At 49.6% G+C, this 25,048-nt stretch overlaps 1 protein-coding gene across 1 annotated transcript; it reads right to left on the reverse strand.

Moving 5' to 3' along the window:
- Nucleotides 1-457: 457 nt before the first annotated feature.
- Nucleotides 458-24,068, reverse strand: RETSAT (retinol saturase). Its single transcript, XM_034761704.1, has 11 exons — nt 23,838-24,068; nt 22,071-22,253; nt 14,848-15,089; nt 14,149-14,350; nt 10,126-10,323; nt 8,534-8,653; nt 7,490-7,628; nt 5,726-5,835; nt 4,537-4,703; nt 2,483-2,642; nt 458-762 (listed from the first exon to the last, which is right to left on the reverse strand). Exons 1-11 carry the CDS (start codon nt 23,995-23,997, stop codon nt 617-619), a joined length of 1,827 nt encoding a protein of 608 aa, XP_034617595.1. The 5' UTR covers nt 23,998-24,068; the 3' UTR covers nt 458-616.
- Nucleotides 24,069-25,048: the final 980 nt, after the last annotated feature.

The raw sequence follows: 25,048 nt of genomic DNA on the forward strand, positions 1-25,048 counted from the left end.
AGGGTAGGGCAGGAGGGGGCCACAGTCCGTGAGAAAGGAAGGAACTGTGACCATGTATAAAACGGCTGGCACCCCATTTGGCGGTGGCCATCTTAGAACCAATTTCATAGGACTCCATGTTGACAGGCTCTCAGCATCAGGTCCGTTACCGGATCCAAACCTGCTGCCCTTGGATTTTTTGCCAGCTGATTACGAGCATAGGAATGAATCCCACTCTGGAGAAAGTCAAACTGGAAGCCGGTGAACGCTGCGGGTTTTGGATTTTGCTCCCTGGTGAGTCCTACGAATGAGGCACGGGAAGCAGGTGTGCAACGAACAGCCAAGGTCCAAGGCAAACCTGAGAGCCATTTGTAGATACGGAGGGAGCGGCAGCTGGGTCTGTGCACCATCGAGGTGGCACGGCAGTTACGTCCCTGGCTTAATCCACAGAGTTGAGCCTTTAAAGTTTGTAGGTGGGTTTTTTTATGGTTAATTTTTATTTAAAAACAAAAGTCTTACAAGTTACTCTGTGTTACATGTGACCAGACACCAAGTGCCTGGGTCAGGGTACGTGGAGAGTGCAGAGCCATGGGGGAAAGGGAACGAGGCAGAGGCGCGATGGGTGGGTCCCAGGAGCTCAGTCTTTCTTCTTGGAGTTGTTGGCTGGGCTGTTTCTCCACAGACGCAGCATGTCCATGTAGAGGTTGCGCTGCAGGACAGCGCTGGCACACAGAACGGCTCCTTGCAGTGCTCCCATGAAGCCACACAACCATACGTCCTGCCCTAGGAGACAAGCACCCACCGTCACAGCCGCTTTCCCAGGCCCCACTCCAAGGGGCACCTCAGCCTGGGGTTGTGCTGAACCCAGCTGGGCTGGTGGGGAGCCTGGCAACCAGCCACTCCTGACAGTCAGGCGCTACAGCCAATCCTGGGTCCTGCCTGACCACCCACCAACCCGCCCTCTGCCTTTCCCCAGAACACTCCCGCCCTATCTGTCCCCCGCTGAGAGCGGCACTCCAGGATGTGCAGCCTTCGTTGCTGCCGTATCCAACCTGCTGCGCCCTTGGCCTTCCCCGAGCTACTAGCATCTCCCTCCCGCTGCACGGCTGAGCCAGCTCCTCTCCTGGCAGGTGCTCGTCAGCATTCCTCCAGGCCAAGTCCCATGGGCATGGGAAGCTCCCTGCTGGTCACCGCTCCCCAGCTGAGCCAAACACATGCACTTAGAGCAGCTCTTCAGGCAGCCCGTTAGCCGCTAGGAGCTGGGCACCTGGCTGCTATTTGTGCCTTTGGACTGTTCCCCTGCCTCCTCTTCTAGCACCTTAACTGAGGTATCAGGGAAGATGAGTCCCCCACTAGCCACTTCCTCCAACACTGAACTGCTCAGACTCACGGTGGAGGCACCTACTCGCCAGAGGGAGACGCTAACGTGCCAGGTGGGCAGAAGGCAAGGTCCAGGGCCGCTGCTCCCAGCAGGTGCTAAGGGGCAGGGTGTCCGGATTTCTACCCGGGTGCTGTCCTGTATCTCCTCTGGTGATTAGGTGCCGTTAGCAGCTGGAAGGAAAGAATGAGCTTCCAGTGCTCCCTGCTGCTGCAAGGGGAGCGGGTCTGTTCTACTTGTGCCTGTGTCTCCATTGGGTGCCATCCTTCCCTTGACTGACACCAGGCTCTGCTGCTCAGAGCTTCAGCAGCATGAAACAGAGGGGTCTTGACGGTTTCCCTGCTGCTCTTGGGGGCTCTGAAGAGCAGCAGTGGAAGGGCCTTGCTGGGGTCGCTCTGTGGCTTGGCAAAGCTCTGAGCAGCAGCATGGGAGCTGCCTGCCTGTTGGCTCAGTAAGACAGCACCGCGGTGGCCACACTCAGCCCCCTCTTCACTTGCTATGGTTCTTGCCAGAGATTTTGGTTTGCTTCTTTCCCCTCTTCCTTCCCCCTCCCCCGGCACGAACCTCAGCGCTGCTCTTTCCTTACCCCAGCCCACCTTGCCTAAGACTGTCTGCTCTGACTTGCTTGCCTTCCCCCAAGTCTCAGGTCTTGGAGCCAGTCTCTCAGTAGCTCACACGACATCTCTCCTTTCTCAGAGAAATCCTGATCTGTTGTGCCCTCACCATCACATCCTTCAGGGTTCTCCGCTAGCGGACTTTAACCCCTTCATTCCTAGTTGGTTTTAAAAATTCAGGAAGAAGGAAGGGGTGGTATTGGCAGTACTTGTGGGGGCGCGGTGGTGTCAGCTACATGGGATGTAGGGTGAGCTGTTAAGAGTCGCTGGGGAAGCCTCTGGATAATGGAAATTGAATTTCCATCCCTTCTTTATGCAGCATTGTCCAGTTCTCTCTCCCTAGCCCTGAAGACACTTTGAACATCACCCCCCATTAGGTGAGGCATTCCCCGGTTTGAAAGTCAGCCCGGCAGGTTGGCTCTGGGAGATGGAGGTGAAAATACAGCCATGGTCAGGGAAACTGAATCAGGAATGGGGCGATCCAGTCAGAAACCCCTTCAGTGTAACATACCTGTCAGGTAGAGGTTTGGCACACAGGTCTGAGGGCGTAATGTGGCAGTAGCTTCAGCCTGCAGGCGAGAGATGCTATGGGCAGCTCCATACATCTCTCCTTTGGGGGAAGCTATGTAGTGCTGGTTGGTGAGCGGAGACCCGGATGATATGCACTCGATCTATTGAAGAGAAAGGCATTAGGGGAGCCCCCAAGTCCTGTGTGCAGGACACAGTGACTGAGCAGGGCTCGTGCAGATAAGGGGGGACCCCTGGAGGTCTGCAGAAAGCTGAAAAGCTGCTTCTGCCCAAGAAAGTGCGTTTCCTGGGGTTGCTGCTGCAGCAGCCAGGAGCTATGCGGGATGATCTAATCAGGCACTTCCCATCCCTACGGATTTGATTCTCCCCCTGTTTTTTCTTGGGGACTTGGTTTTCTCCTAAGTTTTGGATGGAGCTGGGATGTTCGTTGCTGCTTTCATTGCACCTTGTAGGGGCTGTCTGGGTGTCTTAGCACCTGTGTTTCTGTCATGCCAGGCCTGCTTTGGGAAGAGATGTTGGAACAGCTGTAGAAATGGCTGGGAAGGGGGCGCCTGACAGTCTCCCTAAGGGCTACAAAAATCAAGCAGCTGCTTTGCCTTTTCTTCTTTTCAGGGTGAAAGAGCAATAGAGTTTTAGAAAAAATAAAAAAAAAAATCTTTTGGACCCCAAGAGTTTTTTCCCCCATTGGCTGGTCCCTTCTGGCCTTTAAAATAAAGAGTCATAGATTTTTAAACATTTTCCAAAACCCAGGCAATTCAAATCACATGGGGAAAACCAGTCCAGATTGCTAAAGGACAGCAATGCAAAACACTACCCCACCAAGCCTGAAAAGGCCACGTAAAGCTATGAATCCATACGTATGCTGTCTGTTCTCCTAGCCATTCAGCTTTAAATCAGCCACCGTCACCAGTGTCTCACCAAGGCACTCTGCCCTCTGGGGAATGCCAGGCAGAAAGAATGCATGGGTCTACTGGATAATATACCATAATAAGCATACCAGAAATCAACATGTCCACACAGCTAAGGGCACATTGGCAGTTGAGCCTTACTGCTATCCAACTAAAACCATTTATACACCAAAGCAACTCTGCAGAACAGCTGGAATTCACAATGCACAGTATACACTAGCTGTGGCGTGCAGGGGCTCACATCGCCAAAGCATTCCTTTTTGTGCAAGTATTGCTTTCCAAAAGTGCAAAACACCAAAATCTCCCACTATAAATACACTGCAAAACGGGTCTGTGTTGTGGTAACCCCTAGGAGTCAGTCATGGACCAAAACCCCACTGTGCTAGGTGCTGTACAAACACAGAGCCAAAAGACGGTCCCTGCCTCAAAGAGCTCACACACTCAATAAATAAAAATGTGTTTTGAAAGAAGGTCAATGGGCCACACAGCTGAAAAATATATTGGCAGCATATTCTACTTCCCAGTATTACAATCTTGTGTTGTAACAGGTGTCTGTTCCTAACGGGGGAATAATGCTGAAATCCACTACCACAGTGGGGCATACCGATAATACCACAGGGATACTGACCTCAAACAGTGGGCAGAGCTAAGGCTATGTGGGGTGACCTTGGCAGCTGTGGTGGAATAGGACTGAACTGCTATGGGAATGGACAGTGTATGTAGATTTTGACTGATTTTCCCTGCTTTGGGGGGTGGAGTTCTACGTTGCTGGCCTGGGCTCGCAAAGAGCCTCTATGCTCCAATACAGAAGCTGGGATTTTTATTCCCCGCTCAGTACAGGTGGCTGGCTGGTCGGCCTCTTTCCACTCAGACCTGAAGAGGTCCCTGCACTGCCCACTCCCTTTGTCAAGGGAATTAGGGGGTTGACTCCCTTCAGGAGGTTTCCCCGATCTGCCACCTCCCCACTGCATTGTGTGTGGAAGTCAGTCTGGTGGCTCACCCGGATCATATCCGGATGCCCCCGAGTCCAACATGATCCTTTCCTGTAGAACAGACTCTTATGCCATGTTATCCACAATGGAACGCTGCTGACCAATGGTGACTGGGTTATAAATAAAGGTTTCTTTACCTTATCCTCTATGTGAGGGTAGAGTTTCAAAACTGTCTTCAGAATGGACTCTACCATAGTGTTTTTCAGGCTCTCGTATTCTGCTCCCCTCTTCTGGACCGTCTCGTCTTTCCATTCTTCAAACCATTCGTACTGTGCAAACGCCAGAATGCACAGAGTTGACTTGCCTGGAATGACAGAGCGCTAGGTGTTCGGTGCATTGTCACCACTGGAGGGCAACCGTAGCTACGGCAGATGGTAGCTTCTGCTGTCAGGTGCCCTTTGTCTCCACTCACGCCTAACAGACAGCTCTCCCTTTGCCCGGGCTGATGCTTCCATCAGTGCTGATGTCCCTGCCTCTTCGGCTTCCCACGTTTTAGCTCCTTAGCTTCATTATTGCTTCTGCTTTTACCCACCCGTCTTGAGTCTCATCTGTAGGTATCCAGAAAACGTCAAATGATTCTTCTTGGTGCACCCTCTGTGCCTGCTTGGACCAACGACATTGGTGCCATCTCAGCTCGGTATCTCCAAGACAGAGGAGCTCGTCTTGGCCAGCAGGAGCCCCCGCCACCCTCAAGGACAAGGCTCTTTCCAATCTCCCGTCTGCCTCCACTGCCTGGGAGCTTAACTTCCAAAGTCTCCTTAGGAGCTTATTAATTCCCACAGCAGAACAGGCCACCTGTGTGATGCCCTGTCTCCAGCAATGGCCCATTCTAAATGCTTCTCAGGTAGGTGCAATGAAATGCAGTCTGTAGCACCTATGCAGCAGAAGTAACACTGCTGGGGTAAGCGGTCAGGGTTTTGCATTTAACTCCCATAATTCCAGCCCACCCAGCTAATGACTCGTTCTAACCCCATGGGGATTTGACTGTGCTGTTGCAGGTTAATTTCCAGTTAAACCTCCATGGGGGTGAGCAATAGAGGGCAAAACAGCGCCGAACTGTCTCTTCTCATGTCCCCTTGCTCTCTACATGAGCAGTGAGTTCTCAAACATCAGCTTCTGATGGAGACAACCAGCTTCCCCTCCCTCCCGCCCATGGAAGACAGTTAACTTATTCTGCATTTGCAAAACTAGAAAGCGGCTGAAAAGACTGTCTCAAACGTCTGAGAAAAATCCCTCCTTGTGGCCAGCACGCTGAAAACAAGGGCTAGAAATAGGCTCACCCCCATTGCAGAGTCATTCCGGCCATGGTACAAAGACCATCCTTACCTGGGTATCTCTCCTGCCAGGTGGGGTCCTTGGAGGATGGAGATGTAACAAAGAGCATAGGAATGTTCTCTGCAGCTTCTTCTCTGGAGGCAGTAAGGAAGCAATTCATGCTGCAGAGAGACGTAGAGAAGCCTTTCCGTGAGTTCTGGCTAACAATCAACCAGGTTAGTACATGTGCATGAGGAAACAGGCAGGCAGCACCTCTCAGGCCATTCAAGAGTCAGCAGCACCAGGCTGCTGCCAACACCTTCCCCCTGCTCTGGGATCTCTGCAGTGACTGTGCTGGCACTACTTCTCTGGGTGTTTTATGCTGCACCAGAGCAGTCCCCAGCATGGCTGGGGCACCAGCAAACAGCGGCTGTCCTGCTGTTTAATTCACATCTTCCTCCTCTAGAGCAAAAATGGGGCCTAAAAACAGCTTGTCGGGCCCAGTCTCAGACAGATCATCACTTGAAGGCCTTGCCATGCATGGAAGGCGGAGACTTTTGTTTCATGCCAGCGGTGTGCTCCCTCTTTATCAGCCATCAGCAACTAACGCTGTGGGATTTTCTCTCCCTGGTATTTATCCAATTGTTTTATCAGCTTCCTTTGTTATGCTGTACAAAATCCAAAGACAGACAGCATCCCCTCAATGCCGGAATCAGCAACTGCACAGAAGAAAACGGTGAGCTTTGCTTGACCTGAGCGGGTTAGATTTATCAGCCTCGGGTGTTCTACTGGATACTTTCCTCCTAAACGTTCATCTGTTGAGCTCCTTGTTATATCTGGCGACTAGTCTGAATCTACCTTCTTATCCTTCCTACTGCTGGTCAGAGAGAGTGGCCTCTGGTTCAGAAGATATGGGAACCTCCGCAGGCTGGGGGTTCATTTTGAGTCCTCACCTCATCTGTGATGGTGCCAAGTAAATTACTACTATTTATTATTTGCATTACTGTAACACCCGTGGCATTGTGCTCGGCCCTGTATATACTCACATAAGAGACAGTCTCTATCCTGCTAACTAGACAAGACAAATGACGGGCTATCTCCATTTTGCAGGTTAGGAATGAGGCACAGAGCAAGAAATTACCCAGGGAGTCTCTGGTAGAGTAGGGAACTGAATGTGCTGTGTGATGCCGACTAGCCAATACCCAGATTGTGAGCTCCTTGCATGAACAGGCGTTTCACTGTCAGTGCTGCTGGGGTCACCATTAAGGTTCTGTGTGGCAGGATGAGCTGGATGAAGCTGGGTGCCTGTTGTGACCCCCATATCACAGGTCAGACTAGGTGACCAGCGTTGTCCTTTCTGCTGGCATGAGGCAAACGTCTCCACCTTCCAATGTGTGTGACACCCATCCTGCTGTAACCTTCCCTGGAGGGGTGTTGCTATCATCTCCCTGCAAGTCATCCCACATCTAAACTTAGCCAGGTGATAAATTAGGGGACCTGGGCACTTCTCTGACTTGGACATTATTGGAATCTCTACTGGGCCCCTCTGAAGAGATTCATGTCTTCTGAACTGGAGACAGACTCCTGGGCGAGAACCCAACTGTTTGCTCTGAATTCTGTCCATCACGTTTCACCCTGAAGTTGAGAGGGACAGTTTTACGGCTGGGGACCAGGCGGACTTGGTTGCTTGCTACAGCAGAACGTGTAGGTGGGTTACAGTATTGTGGCAGTAGTCAGGGCTTGCATAGGTATCATCCTGCTAGTCAAATATAAAGTCAATTGGACATCAACTGGGGAAGGGGCATGCTGAGCTGCAGAAGCAAAGCTTCTCCTTACGCTTCATCCAGGTTCTGTTGCGAGTAGATGAAGTAGTTTATGGCTTCCAGTCCCAGTTCTTCCTTTGAGCCGTTGAGTCCTATGAAGACACTAAGCCCTGATAAGCCATGATCCACCATGCGAAGCTGAGCCTGAATATCTGCACATGGGAGGAGCAAATAGAAGATTAACCTCCCATCCCCCATGGCTGCATCATGGAGAAGTGGTAGCTTCTCCCAAGTGAAGACTGAGCCCAGCTTCCACATCTAACTTAAACCCGCCCCTCTTCCTCCATAACTTTGGCTTTACAAATGGGATTGGCCTCAGATTTAAGTCAGAGGCAAAGGAGACGGTTTCTGCCAAGTTTGAAGAATCTGGTCCCACTATTTGAGTTACAGGACAGTAACAGAGATCCTAATTTGAAATTTTGATTAATTTAATATTTGGCTCTCATTAGACACTTCAAATTTTCCATGTACTTAAATCTCCTTGAAACCTCACCTACCAGAAGACCTAGTTCAGATTTTTTGCACAAAAGTTTTGTCAATAGAAAAATAACCTTTTTTCCCCCCAAAACCAAGAGACTTGGCAAAATTGTGGGTCATGCTTTTAAAATCAGTGTTTTTATCAAAATGTGTTGAAGTCATTTTCAAAGTTTTTCCACGTACTAACAACCTGTTCTCTAGTGTAAAAAAAATGCACTTTTTGGTCAACAGAGTTGTGATAATTCTATAACTGGTTTTGATAAAAAAAAAATGCGGTGAAAACAATCAATTAAAAAAAAAAGGAAAATGGGTGATTTTGAACTCTGCAAAACAGAAACAACTTCAAATGTTGTTTTTTTTCCCCACAAGATCATTTGGAATGGAAACAGTTTTGCATCCTTAACTATAGGACTTGCTATCAAACAACCCTCCTTAATGCCATGTATTAACTATTATCCAGTATTAGCAGGGAACTGATTTGGGAGGAGATTAGTAGAACAATGATTTTTAGTACGTTAGATCTCAGGAGCTGCTTCTTGTTAAGCGCAGCGGTGTTACGGTAAAGCTTATGGTGTTTTACCAGGTAAAGTTCTTATCTCCGCTGGCAATAGCCGCTCATAGGTGTTAAATATTCCAGCGTCAGAAATCACAATAGGAGCAAAGACGTTCACGAGATCTTGGCCTTTCTGTACGCTAACACCTGAAAGGAAAAGGGGAGATTAAAAAAGATATTAATAATCCATCCCTAGGCCACTTTCCTCTGCACTGGCCCAGGGAAGGAGCCCTTTATTCTCATGGGGCTGGAGAGACAGACACAAACGGTGCGTGATCAGGTCAGGTGCAGGAAGGAGGCTGGATTGAGTATGGGGCAGGGGTTTATCATAGGAGCATTTGGACGTGGGAGCAAAAACATAAATAACCAGGAACAGCATTTATAGGCTTTTCTCTGGCACTCCTAGCATTTTCATGGCGTTCACAGGTTGGAAAGTATTAGATCCATTCTCTAGATGCCAAGATACTGCTGTGGTGGATGCTATAGAAAACCCTTAGGCCACTGAGGCTCAGAGATTAATGGGAGGGTTTTGCATCTCTGAAAACAGGGCTGACCTTGGCTTCCTTGCCACTGTCGGGAGACAAGGGGAGCTGGCATCTAGGAGCGGAATTGGGTTGTGTGGGTGGTTGTCAGAAAAGGGCCTTGGCGGGAGTTGTCAGGGGAGGTGCTAGGACTGGACAGTGGGGAGAGGGTACTTGTCAAAAGGAAGGCGGTGGGGGGCTGGCAGCGTGGAAACAGTTCAGATCGAGAGCCGTTGTGGGCGAGGTGTGTCTATTGGTGACGTATCCCTCCTCCTCCCCACACCCATCGCCATTCCAGCTCTGCCCTCCCCTCCTTCTGGTAAAAATCAGCTGCATCTCTATGGGGCCCCAACTCCTTTGTGCCTGTGCTGGGGGGGGTAGACAGAATCTGGCAGGCTCCAGATTCCCGTCTCAGAGTAACCGAGACTCCACTCTCCGTCCGACAGGGTGCCGCTCACTTGCTTAGCCATGCGAGTTGCTGTGAACACCCTGCCCCAGTGCTCTGCTCTCTATAGGTTCGTATATCACCCTCATCACCACAAGAGCTGAGTGCCAGCTAGCAGTGCATTAGGCGACGTATCGCTCACATGCAGTTCGATGCCTTCGCTATGAATAGTGAACATATTCATTCAATACAGAGTCCCGCACAGGGTCTGAGATTTGTATTTTTAAATACTGGCGAGGTGCTCAGAAACCATGGCGATGGGGCCATATCAGCACCTAGATAGCTTGGAGGCCTGCATGGGCCCAGCTTACACACAGCTGGGGCCAGAGCTCCTTGGAAGTAGGCAGGGGGCAGTGCCAGGGGAAGGGAGAGATGGTGGCCAGCTGGCTGTCTGCACTGAAAACAGAACGAAGCCCCAGTCTCTCTGGTCTGCCTGCAATGCGCTGGCCCATCTCCAGCAGCTGGTCAGCCCTTCTAGTACTCATTGGCTCCTCTGCCGGGCAGGCTCCTCTTCACGTGTGCATGTCCACACCCACTCACCCACATGCACGCTCTGTACGCTCAGCAGTTTGGGATCTGTGCAGAGATTGTTCCTCTTTGATATATGGGCTGACATGAGCTCAAAGGGAAAGGCTTGACCCAGCCTTACTCACCACAGGCTTTGCCGTCTGCATTCACCAAAATGCTCTGCACCGCCGCCTTGGTTAGAACAGCCCCGCCAGCCTGCTTGATCACCGGGATGGTGTGGAAGGCGATTTCACTGGGGCCACCTCGGGGATACCAGGCCCCTCCCATATAGTGATCCACAAGAATCGCATGTAGGGAGAAGCTGGCGCTGGCTGGAACCACTCCTGGAAGACAGAGCAAAGAAGAGGGATTGTTCCCGCACAGAACTCTTTCTTTGCTGCGTTTCTCCCTCAGGCAGCCTAACCAACGAGAGAGCTGTACTAAGCTGTGGAGCAGTCTCCCATCGTTGGCGCCGTTGAAACTAGACAGTGCATTTGAGAACACAGTGCAAGGAGCAATGCTGCAATGAATAAAGGACTCTAACAGCTCTTTTCCTGCTATGGTTTTAAGGCTAAGGGAGACCATTACACTAATTTGGAGATGACACCAACTCTATCTACATCTCCTCTGACCCAATCTCAGATGCACGCTGGCGGAGGAGGAGGAAAGTCTTGGGTTAAAGATTATGCTGAGGTTACAGGCAGTGGAAGCCAATGGAAGGTGCAGACTCAGAAAGGGTAAGCAGTTCCTAGGGGAAGATGTTCCTTTTGCCTAAGGGGGGTATTCTGCTTTGGTGACAGCTGAAGGAAGCTGAGACAAACCAAGAGGTACACAGAGGCTGGACAGGGATGGAAGAGGGGGTGAAAGGTGTGGCCCGTTAATACGGGCAGGGTAAACCTGCTAAGAATAGAGATAATAGGTCAAAAAGTTAGGCAGAAAAGAGCAGATGGTCAAGAACTGCGGCACTCCAGAAAACAGAGGGACAGACAAAGGAATAGCCTCCATCAGAAAGCAAGCAGTTTGATCAGTCAGAGCACAGTCACCAGAACTTTTTTTAAGTGAAAGCTAGGCTTAAGATATTTAAAGTTACCTAATAAAGCCCCAGCTCCTGGAGTCAGGTTAAGACCGCCACCAGATATCACAAGATTCCGGATAACAGTGCAAGACTTGGCAACGCTGTCCTTTACTAGTTATAACTAATACACAATTAAACCTTTACAGAAAAATCTGGAGAAACAAGATAGAGTCCTAGTACTAACTTTGACTGGAACTTAAAGCCAGACAAATTCAAATTAGAGAGAAGACACAAATTTTTAACAGTGAGTGATTAGTCAGTGGAACAGATTTCCTAGGGAAGTGCCGGCTTCTCCATCTCTAAGTCTTCAGATCAAGACTGGAGGCTTTTCTGGCAGATATTCTTAGTTAGTTGAGTTATGGGGCTCAAGACAGGAGTTAACTGGGTGAAATTCTATGGTCTGGGATATGCAGGTGATCAGACAAGATGATCACAATGCTCTTTTTTTTAAATTTTTTTTAACTGAAAAAAATTATCTATAAATCTCTGACTAAAGGATGCCAATGTCTGAGAGCAGCTTTGCATACTGAGCCGGAAGTTTTAATAATTTCCACAGCTCCTCTGGTGTAGGAATGTGTTGTTCCCGAATCGTCTGCCCACGAGAACGGCAAACTGTTCTCTTGGCAACGAGGCAAGAGTGACCTTGTCCCAGCGTTTGTGTTTGGGAAACTTATTTGGCTGATTTAATTGTTTCCTCGCAGCTGGCATTCACGCGCTCAAAAGATGGGTTCGTTATCTTATGTGCATGTATACTGCCTGGCTTTTTTATGCGCATGAATGTAACCACTAAGAAGAGTTGTAAACAAAGTAAGGAGAAGAATAAAAACCCCAGGAAAAGTTTTCCTGGGAGGCTTTTTGCTTGAGGCTTTTAAAGCTCTCTGGCTACCACAAACCTGGTGTTCTATTTCCTTTCCTGTGTCGTCGCCACACTCTGGTAGTAGTAATCTATGTGCACAGATGGCAGCTGGATCTGCTTCTCTGTCTGTCAGGCTGGGTCATCCTGACTCGTGCCTGGAGAACACTGATTTTGCAGGCAGCCGGGGATGGGAACTTGCACAACTCGGACTGACAGTTGGCTCTCTCCTGATTTTAATTCTGCAGTCATCTGGAAATTTGCATGCTAGCACATTTTTTGTCTGACCCAGCCCTGCAAATGCCGGCATGAGTACGTTAGTCACCCCGACCATTAACTTGTATATTGCTGTCATTGTCTCTTCTCCAACCCCTGCTGGAGGTGGAGTTGAACCTAACATGCTCAGTCTTTGCCTTTTCTTTAAAAATAGGGTTTCACGTGGTTTTTACTCTCCACTGATCTTCTTTTCCCACTCAATCAGGTCCTGATTCTGTTGTTAAATGGAGTTGGAAATGAACATGACTTTTTAGTAGTTGATAACGCACCCTGACGTGTATATAGCACCTTTCACTCGGAAATCCCGGTGTGCTTGGTAGATCTGAAAAACTTATTACAAACTCTCTGGTATAAAACAAGTTTTAAAATGCTACACTCAAAAGAGCATTGTTTAGGTTGCAAAGTCAAGCCCTACAATGTTAGGAAATGCCAGATTTACAGTTGCCCATCCCACCTTAATTCTGCCCCCTTATGTGTCTATCCTGAGCACTGAATGAGGCAGGGATCCTGGGGGAAAAACATAAGTATTTAATCATGTAATTAAAGACCATCTCATATATTGTATGCACAGGGGCCAACTTTTGTTGGCGCCGGTGGGTGCTCGTGCACCCCCCCCCGGGCTCTGCTCCGACTCCGCCCCCTCCCTGCCCCACTGGATTCCTCCCCAAATCCCCGCCCCGATCTCTTCCCCAAGCGCGCCGTATTCCTCCTCCTCCCCCCTAGGCTTGCCGCATGAAACAAACAGTTGTTTCCCGGCGCAAGCGCTGGGAGAGAGGGAGGAGAAGCAGGACGTGGCGACCCCCTCAGGGGAGGAGGCACAGCAGAGGTGAGCTGGGACGGGGGGGCAGGGTGGGGAGCTGCCGGTGGGTGCTCCACACAAACCCCGGAGCACCCACGGAGTGGTGCCTATGATTGTATGCATGAGGATCAGAATAAAGGTTGCCCAGCAACCTCAGTTTTAGTGTTTTTTGAGTGCTTGACTTTGCAAACTAAATAGCATCATTTTGATGCAGATTTTTATTTGTGATTTCCTAGGTTTCTTTAGAGGGGGAAAAAAAGAGTAAAAACAAATTCTGGTATGTACAGCTATGACAACCCACTGCGGCACGGATGGCTTCCACTCAACTACATTCACTGACGGCTGGAGAAAGCGGTTATTCCAGACAAGAGGATGGTCTGATGGGGCCAGAAGCTGGAGCTGGGGAGTGGTTGTGGGGAATCTGGCATCCCCTCCCCTGGTGTTGAGGGTAAGTTCCTGCCCCATGTGAGGCAACTAGAGGCAGGATGGGACACTGAAGACAAGTTCCACATGTGTGGTTGAAGGGGGAACCAAGCCAGGGTCTCCTCCCGCCCTGTCCCAGCTGCTCTGATAGCTTCCAGACATTCCCAATGCAGAGTGTGGGAGGGCAGGAGCCCAACTCTATGACAGAAGGGAAATGGTAGCATTCAGAAGTTTAACCTGAATGGAATTTCACCAGACAAAGAAAAGGCACTTCTCTAACCTGAGGACTTTCCCTGCTGAATTTCAGAGGCCTGCTATAGACAACAGAGATGTCAGAACTTCTTAAAAAAGAGGTTACAAGAGTCTTTTACACTGGAAAGTGTTAGGCAACCTAAATACAAAGCTCACTACTAGCTCCCCAGACAAGCTAACTGTTCCACCCACCTAAATGCAGCCAGCTCTGGGGTTAGCAGCTCAAAGCAAAAACAGGTGTTCAGAACAGGATGTGAAGAAAATTGTGTCCGATGGAAACTGCAAGGAAAACTCAGGGCTGCAGAAAGTAAAGGTCTGAACTGGACTCTGACCAGCACCCCAGAGCTAAAACATGGACTTCTGTGAAAGGGGACAAGGAATGGACAAGCTCCAGGTTTCCCATACACCGCAGGGCAGTCCATGCAGTATATTTTCAGAGAAGAGGGTTTATACCAGAAAACCGGTCTGTCTGCTAAAAACAAGTCACCTACCATAAGTGGGAAAGAGATAGCTAAATACCGCTCTAAGCTCTTCGTTTGTGGTGAGTTCACTGACCACATCTGTCAAGCTTCGGGACGTCATCTTCAAGAACGGGGAGAACCATGCCAGCAGGCCGGTGCGGCTCAGGAACTTGACCAGGGGCACAGGCACCATTTTCAGAATAGTCATGTGCTTAATTCCTTGGGCAGCTCTCTGAAAGGGAAATTGCAATGGTTGTGAAGAAACACAGATGGCTTCGAGGACTGAGCTGGAGCAGAAGCTCAGTGAAGTTTTGCCATGGCAAGGCAAAGGGCCAAAAAACTTGGTTTCATGGAGAGACACACTGATCACACAGCGCTCCCAGAGTGCCCACAAGCTGCCTGTTGCCAGTCACTTGATAATGTACTAAGAGGCTGGGAGTGCTGCTCAGTTACCCAGCAGCTCTGACATACAGGACACCCCAGGGATCTCTGATAACACCTTGGTCCAGAGGTCATTTCCTCCGACAGGACGTGCTTGCCCGTAGGCAGCCCCGGTAGCCGTACCAGCTTGAGGACAGTCATCGTCATACACCCAAAAATTCAATCCCAGTGGGAAGAGCTGGACACTCATGTAGCCCTGTGTTTGAAGTGCAGGGTGTTGTTCTAGCTGGATGCCTATGGAGACTCGGCGAGGAGGAGTTAACGTCGTAAAGACAAAGCCAGTGTTACCTTTACAAGTCTCACAAATTTGTCAATAGCCACGGCTTCATCTGGAAACTGTTTCTTTAGCCCTTCGACATACTCCTTCTTCCCGCTGTACAGGCGATACGTTTTGCCATTTCCAGGCTCCCCCAGAACTACTGCATCAAAAACAGATGGCATCTTGGACCACTGCAGCTGCCCTTCCGTGAGCTGGTCCACAAGGAAACGCATCAGGGACCTCTCCCCTATCTGCCCTATGTAATGAATACCTGGAAGGCAACGGCAAATGGTTACACAAGAAAGCTGCAGCCCAGGGATTAGACTGCAGTGGGATGTGGCTATGTGACATGCTGGATACAGTAGAACCTCAGAGTTACGAACACCTTGAGAATGGAGGTCGTTCAGAACTCTGAAATGTTCGCGACTGCACAAAATGTCCTGGTTATTCTTTCAAAAGTTTACAACTGAACATTGACTGAATATAGTTTTGAAACTTGACTATGCAGAAGAAAACCCTTTTTTTTTTTTTTAATTTTCCCTTTTAGTTTTTAGTAGTTTCCATTTAACACAATACTGTACTGTATTTGCTTTTTTATTTTTTTGGTCCCTGCTGCTTGATTGTGTATTTCTGGTTCCCAATGAGGTGTGTGGTTCACCCGTGAGTTCGTAACTCTGGTGTTCGTAACTCTGAGGTTCTACTGCACATGCAAAGGTTACAGGGGCTTTTTAATAAATACATTTGTGACATGGAAGGCTGCAACAGGACACACTTCACCCAGTCAAATCCTCAAAAGCCTGGAAATAAGAAGGTAAGGGTAAGATTTCCAGCTTTCCTTGCCCCACACCTCCTACGACTCTGTTGATAAACATTCCACAAGGCTTCCACTTCCACCTCTAATGCCTACTGAAAAGCAGCATATACCCCATCTTCATCCTGCTCGCTCTCACACAGAACTTGAAGGGTGACCTCATACTCATGTATCTCAACAAATCAACACACCTGACAACGTCAGAGTCCGTACCTTTGGAAAATTATTCTGCTTTCACATTGCTGAAATCACTGTTAAAATCGTAAGTCTTAAAAAAATAAAATAAAAAAGTGTCAGCTGAATTGAATCTAGGAACACAACCTGATTAAGGGTAGGGTTGCCAGGCATCTGGTTTTTGACCAGAACGCCCGGTCGAAAAGGGACCCTGGTGGCTCTGGTCAGCACTGCTGACCGGGCTGTTAAAAGTCCAGTTGGTGCAGGGCTGGTAGGCTCCCTACCTGGCTCCATACGGTTCCCCGCAAGCAGCGACATGTCCCTCGGCTCCTAGATCGAGGGACGGCCATGGGGGCTCCATGCACTGCCCCTGCCCCTCCCCCTCCCTGAGCCCCGGCTCTGCAGTTCCCAATTGCCAGGAACTGCAGCGAATGGGAGCTGCAGGAGTGGCGCCTGCAGGCGGAGGTAGCACGCAGAGCCGCCTGCCCGTGCCTCTGTCTAGGAGCAGGAGGGACATGTCGCTGCTTGCAGGGAGCCGCCTGAGATGAGCACAGCCTGGAGCCTGCACTCCTCACCTCCTCCCACACCCCAACCCCCTGCCCCAGCCCTGAGCCCCCTCCTACACCCAAACTCCCTCCCAGAGCCAGCACCCCTCACCCCCTCCCACGCACCAACCCCCAGCTCGGAGCCCCCTCCTGCACCCAAACACCTTCTGTGTGGGGATTGGTCTTGCTTTGAGTAGAGGGTTGGACTAGATGACCTCCTGAGGTCCCTTCCAACCCTGATATTCTATGATTCCCTCCCAGAGCCTGCACCCTTCACCCTCTCCCATGCCCCAATCCTCAGCCCTGAGCCCCCTCCTGCACCCAAACTCCCTCCCGGAGCCCACACCCCAATCTCTGCCCCAGCCCTGAGCCTCTTCCCACACCCAAAGTCCCTCCTGGAGCCTGCAACCTCTCTGCGCCCCAACCCCCTGCCCCAGTTCAGAGCCTCCTGCACCCCAAACCCCTCATCCCTGGCCCCACCCCAGAGCACTCACCCCCATGCCCCAACCTCCTGCACAAGCCTAGATTCCCCCTCCCGCATCCTAAACCCCTCACTTCTGACCCCACTGCAGAGCCCGCATTCCCAGCCCAGAGCCTGTGCCCCCTGCCTCAGCCCGGAGCCCCTCCCAAACTCCGAACCCCTCGGCCCTACCCCCCATCCCAGAGCCGTCTCCTGCACCCAAATCCCTCATCCCCAGCCCCACCCCAGAGCCTGCACCCACAGCCAAAGCCCTCTCCCCCCACACACACACACCCCAACCCCCTGACTCAGCCCGGTGAAAATGAATGAGTGAGGGTGGGGGAAAGCGAGCGACAGAGGGAGGGGGGATAGAGTGAGTGGAGCCAGGGCCTCAGGGAAGGGGTGGGACCTTGGGGAAGGGGTGGGTCAGGGGTGGGTCAGGGGTGCTCGGTTTTGTTCGATTAGAACAAAGGTTGGCAACCTTTCAGAAGTGGTGGGCCGAGTCTTCATTTATTCACTCTAATTTAAGGTTTCGCGTGCCAGTAATACATTTTAATATTTTTAGAAGGTCTCTTTCTATAAGTCTATAAAATATAACTAAACTATTGTACGTAAATTAAATAAGCTTTTTAAAATGTTTAAGAAGCTTCATTTAAAATTAAATTAAAATGCAGAGCCCTCTGGACTGGTGGCCAAGACCTGGGCAATGTCAGTGCCACTGAAAATCAGCTTGCGTGCCGCCTTTGGCACGCGTGCCATAGGTTGCCTACCCCTGGATTAGAAAGTTGGTAACCCTAATTAAGGGCTGGGCTGGATTCTCCACCACTGGCCATTTTAAAAATCAAGATTGGACATTTTTCTAAAAATAGTCCAAACCAGAATTGTTCTGGGGAAATTCTCTGGCCTGTGCTATACAGGAAGTCAGACTAGATGATCACAGTGGTCCCTTCTGGCCTTGGAATCTGAATCTACAATTGTATGGTTATTGCATAGCGTCACTGTAAGGCAGAGTTAAGGTTGTTTGAGTGACTTAGCTGTGCATTTCTTACCTTAATATGTCTGGATTTCTTGGAAGTTTAACCTTACCTGTGAATTCCCTGGGTTTGACATGTTAGCTTTGGCGAGAAATGCAAAATCTCTACTGTTTTTACCTCTAAGTGACTTATATGTACTCTCAACCTTAATTCCAATTAACTACATTTTTAATCCAGGAATTAAAAGGCGTAGCACCAACATTACTGTGACTAAGAGAGGTAGAGACATTCCCTGCTGGGTATTATTTCTGGCACTTCCTGCATTTCTCAGAATTCTGTTTACTCCTATGAAAACAAGCCAGTATCTGAATCGCAGTCAATTGATTATCTAACTTACAGTGGGGAAAGGAAGAGCAGCAAAATCCATACTCAGAGCATCCAGGCTTCTCAAAATCCAGATCTAAGAGTATATTAAAAGCAACCCTTACATAATAATCACGTGTCAAACACTTGCCTGCTCACAACTAATATGAAGACCTTGTACAGGGATTTTAACAATACTCTTACTACATCTACGGTTAGAGGGGAAAAAGTTAAATTTGAATGTGAAACCAAGCATCAATCGGTCTATTTTAAAAAAGGCAGGCATATTATAGAAATTTACGTAACGTCAGGTGTTCATATCTTGAAATCTTTCTTTCTTTATATAATTAGGTCTTGAAGAATAGTTTTCAGGATACGTGCAAAATATATAGCGTTTAGACAGGTGAATATATATTGTTAAACAGTTCAAACTATTTCCTACATTCTTGGTAAAATGTGTGTTCAGGAAGGCATGCTACATACCATATATATTTATAGTTATAGGGCCCGATCTAATTTTCATTTTAAACCAGTGGGAACCTTATGGAAAAGGGTATTACTAGAGATGTGTTATTGGCGATTCCTTTTAAGCGCACACCAATTAATTCTACAGGAAAAAAATATATAATGGTAATAGGACCTTTTAGACTGCAAATGTCAGCACCTAAAAAGGAAGGAAATGCCATGATCAAGGCTGCAAAGCTGATCATCCCGGCTGGGCACCTTCTTATGCCATTTACGTCTGTGCCAACTGGGCGTACGAGGCCCCCAAATCAGATTTCGACACACAGGTGTAAATGACACACCAGGTGCAAGGCAGTGGATTCAGATCATTCCCCTGCTCTGTGTGTGTATTCACTGCAGTTCAGTCTTTTTAAGTACATGAACTTGTTCTCAGATAATACAATATGAGACAAGCTTTTCTACAACCGCAGCCGGAGATGTGACTGCAGCATGCGTCGCACTAAGAGCAGCGAAGGAGCCTGAGGGGGCTAGTCTGTGCTGCACAGCTTCAACAGCTGTTGGTATATCTTCAATCACGCCCCTCGGCTGCAGCGCAGACCTACCCTTAGACACACATGTAGCTTCGTAGAATACAGTTTCATTCTTGAATCCTTAGACCTACAGGCAGATTCTCAGCAGCACCCAATGAGCAATGGGCTGCAACAGAGCCATTTGTATCTCCTCACTCATATGACGGGATTCGGCCCCAGCATTTTTTTAAGCAGCATGAGGGCTACTCTGAGCTATGCTAGTTACCAATGACCTCCAGGAGCCATTCAGTATCTGCCGATTGCCAGAACATTTGAAAACCACGTACTACGCATTTCTTTTCAGCCCACCGGCGCTGCCTTGCTCCGAGATTGCAATGCAGGCGATGGGGTAATTAAGCACAAAGCTAGCTTGCTGTGCTCGTGTGCGTAGAGCAGAGCCTAAGCTCTCTGCTACCACAGTAAATAGACATATATTCAGGGTGTTACTCCAAGGCGTGAAAATTTTGGCTTCCTTCAGCGGTGAGATGGGAAAACTGAAGGAGTGTCCTACCTGCTGTTGAGCTACTTTGCCTACGCTTAGGGGTCGGTTAAAACCTAAAATCACCGATACAACACAGCTCATACTAAAAGAACGGGGTTTATCCAATAAGCACTGCAAAAACATTGGCAATATCTACCCAATTCATGCTCCCTGGCTTGTATCTAAGGGCTGGTCTACCCAGAGCAGTACTGTAGACTACAGGGATATGATTTCTAAAGGGCATTAACATGTGCATTAATTAATTGGACTGTCTAGACCCTGCTGGTGCCCACTGTTTGAAAGAGTATGACATTAAAGTGTACTAGGGAACATTAGAGATTACTCATTACAATCAGACACCCCAAACCCGTGGAAAAAAAACAGAAATTGGGCTTGTTTGTTGCTTGTTGGCTAGTTTTTGGCTTGTAGCTTGTTGCTTCTTTTTTTTGATTGCCTCCCGGCAAGCAGGGGCAACAGGGGAGAGAGTCAGGGTGCACAGCGGGCCCACCACAGTCCCAGCTACATGCCGGGGAATCTAGTCACATAGAGTGTTGGGGTTCTTAGGGACCGGCTTGTTTTGGCCTTGTTTTGAAATGGGATTAGCTTGATTTTTGGCTTATTGGGCAAGTCGGGGTGCCTATTTACCGCGCGAAAGTTGGCCACTGTGATTACAATATATATATTACAGTATATATCAGGAGTGGCCAAACCTACTGACCCTCTGAGCCACATACAATAATCTTCAGACGTTCGAGAGCTGGGTGTGTCTGTTGGGGCTCGGGGCTTCTGCCCCATGGGAGCCGTGGCAGGCATGTCCCATGGGGCTAAAATGCCGAGACCCCTCCTCCCTGCTCAGCAGAAGCCCCTAGTCCCACCACAGGGCAGAAGTCTGGTTCCCCTTGGACTAATGGGGTGAGGGGTGGGATGGGAGAGAGTAAACGGCATTCTGGAAAGAGGTACCACAAAAGTATTTAGGTGCCTAACTCCAGAGGATCTGGGTTGGAAGTCCTTGAGGATCTGGACTGAAGTAATGTATTCCCACCCTGTGGTCCCCCTGCACCACAAGCAAGAGTGGAGTAGGGAGCGCGAATTGTTACCCAAAGCCCAATCCCTTCCCAGAGCTCCTCCTTGAGGCGGGACAGCGACAGGCCACCTGTCAACCCAGCTCAATCTAGTCCTTAGGGAACATTTTACAAGCTCAGCAAACAATCCTCTCCCTGTGTTCAGGGGGTGACTTTTCAAAGGCGTGTAATCCAGGCAACATAAACCCCTTTGCCTCCTGAGTCCAGCTATGCGCTGGTGCGTGAGGAGGGCTAGCTTCACGCCGACTTCGCCTTTTGGCCCCCGGCCAATGCGCCCGTGGGGAGCCTCGGAAGAGTCAAGAACGGTTTTAAACTGGGAAGCCGGTTGTTGGCCCCTCCTCTGGCTCAGAGCCGGCTGAGCTGCTACCCCGCCCATCACCAGACTTCTCCAACTTTACATAAGCCACCTTTGACCAACAAAATGTCAGCCCCAACAGTGAACATTTCAAATAGCTCTGGGCACACTGCAGGGGAAATCCTACAACCTATTTGTGAATAGTCCAGGAATCTCTGTTTTCGTCTATTAAAAAAACCTTCCAAACTGCCGCCATGCTGTTTCTGCCTCCTCCCATCACCATTTGTAATATTAGTTTGCTTGAGAAGTAACAATAAGAACACCTACAGTGTTTCTGTAGCACCTTCGACTGGTTGGCCTGAGCTGTTCAATATCCCTTATGTAGCAAAAAAAGAATGCAGGATTACCTTATCCCACGCACTCACACACAAGCCAATGCTAGTCTGGGGCCAGTGAGGGGGGTGGTTAAAAATTGCAGACCTACTTATTAGCAGGGCAGGTTTACACAGTGTGTTTAGAGTGAGTAGGAGGGAGCCAGGGAATTGTATGCACGGAACTCACTTCTGGATGGATGAGCCAAGGAGCAAACGGTGACTTTAACAGAAGTTGAAGTTTAGAGTCCAGCGCTTAGAAACTCTGCAAGGCAGGACCTCCAACTGCAGGGCTTATAGGCGCTTAGAAGTCCCAGCCGCAGAAGTGCTCTGCTCTTAGCTTGCAGAGTTTATTGGCACCGTATCTGGACCAAGTGGGTCTCTGTGCTCATGCAGATAGGCACGCTCCTTGCTTTTTCCTCGGGCTTGAGAGGATTTTAATAAAGATCAAATATGGCCCTTTCACAAACCAGCCCTCTGTGTGACCGACTGCTCTGTCACACACTTCCTTCTGGGAATGCTCAGGAAGAGTTCTCTCAAGACCTGGGCCTGTTTATTCACGGTAACTACCAAGGAAAGGCACTGCCTGCCCCCTCCGCCAGGGCCCATTTCTCAACTGGTGCCATCTGATTTCCCTCGCGGCCGGTTTCTGAGCGACTTACCTACATCAAACTCAAAACCCTTCTCACTGAAGGTGTGGCAGCAGCCGCCCGCCTTCCCATGCTGCTCCAGCACCAGCACTCGCTTCCCAGCTTTGGAGAGGAGCACAGCTGCAGCCAGCCCCCCAATGCCACTTCCGATCACAACAGCATCCAGATTCTCGGGGACCTTGGCAGCAGAGAAAGCTGAAGAAGAAGGAGAAAGTTGTCATCGACACATGGCCACCTCCAACAACTGGGTCAGTAACTCTCCTGCTGTCTTCCCTGGGTCATTCCTAGGACTAAACCTAAATTGGGCCGTAGTTTACGTTTTAAAGGACTTGTGTGTTAGATGCGGGCCCATTAGCATTCCCTGGCTGCTGTACAAATAGTACAGGAACTGCTGTTCTTTCCAAACCTGCTGGGACTGGGAAGTGCATGGCAGGTCATAAGGAAGCTGCTTCTCAGGATGGAGGCCCAGTCCCAGCTGTGCAGGTCCTGCACTCTCCAGTTTTGGGGAGGGGCGTTCTTGTAACAGGGGTGTGAGACTCTTGGCAGAAGAGCAAAGAGCTGGTTTACATATTCACCGTGTAAAGTGCAAGACTGTAAGATAGTTTTGTGATGGTCCTAGCTAAGCTGGCAAGATCAAACCCATTATAAAAGATGGGGCACTACCATGTATCCTGGCAGCAGATTACTCTCCAGAGAGCAGAGCTACTAAAGAAGTTTTGTCACCATTACAAATTGCCCCCGGAAAAAGCCAGGGTGACATCAGCCTTGACATTTTTTTTGGATGTGGGCACACATGACTAAGTGCCAAATGCCACACATGATGCTTGGTAGATCTGATGAAAGATAACAGGGCTTGGGGCAGGGTCTCTTCCTTCCCCATGATGTGGACAGAGAAGTGCAATTTCCAGAGGTGAAAATAGACACTGTTAATGTTCATGCAAGATTCTGTTCCTAGCTCTGCATTCCCCCCAGAGATGGAATGTGCCCCTCAGTGTTTTAAGAAAAGAATCTGCCCCAGAGGCAAAGGTGGAAGTGGGCAGGTGCGCAGGGAGAACCAAGGAGCAGAATTACAGCCTACCTTCCACAAACAGAACACTTATTTCCAGACTTTGGAACATGAGTGAAATGTATGTGAATGATTAAGCTGCACATCAGCCCAGTGATTTAGCATTACCTAAGAGGGTGTAGGCATTACCTGGGGGCAGTGAGAGTAGGTTATACAAACCACTGCATGGGATCATAGAGATTTAATTCTGAGTCACAGCTCTTTGACTACTATAGAGAAAGGAGAATTACCCAATCCAGGGTTGAATTAGGTCAGCAGAAAGGGATAGGGGTGCTTTCACCACAGGCAGAGGGAAGGCTGGAGGGTGCATACAAGTACTCCTGGCTATGGAGAGAGAGTGTGAGTGTGAATATATATGGGCACTGGCAGGTGAGTGGGTGTTGGTGGGTATGGGGTATATGCAGGCACTGGCATTCAGATATTGATGGATGTGGAGGGGTGCAAGTGGGCAGGCACTAGTGGGTATAGGGAGGGAGTGTGTGTGTGTGTGTGTGTGTGTACAAAGGTGACGGAGGTGGAGGAGGAGATCTGGAAAGCGGCTAGTGAGTGCACGGCTGTGCAGAAAGATACAGATCCCATTTCCCATCTTTCTTGGCTTGCCTCTGCCCAGACAGCCTGCCCGGGTAAGGGGCTGCTTTCCCTCTCTATACTCCCCAGCACCCCTTCCAGCTGTGACTGGAGCAGGTGCTGCCAGTACAAGCACTTTCAGGTACCTTGTTTGATAACCTTTTTCCGAACATCCTTGTCTGTCACCAGGGGGGCAGGTGGCCTCCTGCAGTCAGCGGAGAAAGGGTTGGGGGAGCTGCTGCCCCCGAGGAGCCTCCTGAGCACTGCGAGAAGCAGGAGGGCGAGCAGGATCCAGTACAGCCACATAACTGCTGTGATTTCTCTCCCAGGACTGCCCCTGAAACCTGGGCAGCCCTTTGAAAAGGGCACCTGCCCCTCCTTCCAGTGGGCTGTCCTCCGCTCTGGTTCAGAAACTTCCCCTTAAAGGCACAGGCAAGAATTGAATCTGTGCCTGAAACCCGAAGAGATTTCAGCACCTATTGAGTCTCCCTCTCTTGGGGTTAATTTTTAGGGCTTATTTACATGGGGAAACTGACCAGCACAGTGATCCCAGCATAATATCACTCTAGCTACACCAGTGTAATTCTCCATGTGGATGGTCTATCACAGGGGTCGGCAACCTGCAGCAGGCATACCAAAGGCGGCACGCGGGCTGATTTTTAGTGGCGCGCTGCTGCCAGACGGGGTCCCAGCTGCCAACCCCGCTCAGCCCGCTGCCGGCCTGGATTATGGAACCCCAGACCAGCAGCAGGATGAGCCGCTCAGCCCATTGCCGATCTGGGGTTCTTACCAGCCCCTTACCACCCGGGGTCCCGGCCACCGGCCCCACTCAGCCCGCTGCCGGCCTGGATGAACGGAATCCGGTCTGATACGCAAAACCTTTTACTGGCATGCGAAACCTTAAATTAGTGAAGACTTGGCACACCACTGCCCAAAGGTTGCCGACCCCTGGTCTATCAGTATAATTATACCAGTGTAGCTAGGCCAGTAAAACTCCCCATGTGTACGTGGATTTTGGGTGTTAAGAGTGCCTTTTTTCAGTGTAGTTTAAACCGCTTCCAAAGAGACGTGAGCTAAAGGGAATCCACATCACAAACGTCTGCTCAGTTCTCCTTGGTTCAAAGTAGGGTCGCCAACAGTCCCATATTACAAGGGACCTCCTGTATTTTTTCATCTCTGTACAACAAGATCGGAGTTGCTGAGTGCTGCAAGAAATACCCCTGAGGAATGCAGCCTGCTTGTTGTTATTAACGATGATAACAGAGTAATAACAGCATGGGGAGGAGGGCTGGGGCAGGGTGCTAGGAAAACAGTCCCTTCTTTGTGAAATCATTGTCGTTGAAAGCAAGGCGGTGCA

Source organism: Trachemys scripta, chromosome 2 (genome assembly GCF_013100865.1).
Source record: "Trachemys scripta elegans isolate TJP31775 chromosome 2, CAS_Tse_1.0, whole genome shotgun sequence".
Classification (NCBI taxonomy): domain Eukaryota; kingdom Metazoa; phylum Chordata; order Testudines; family Emydidae; genus Trachemys; species Trachemys scripta.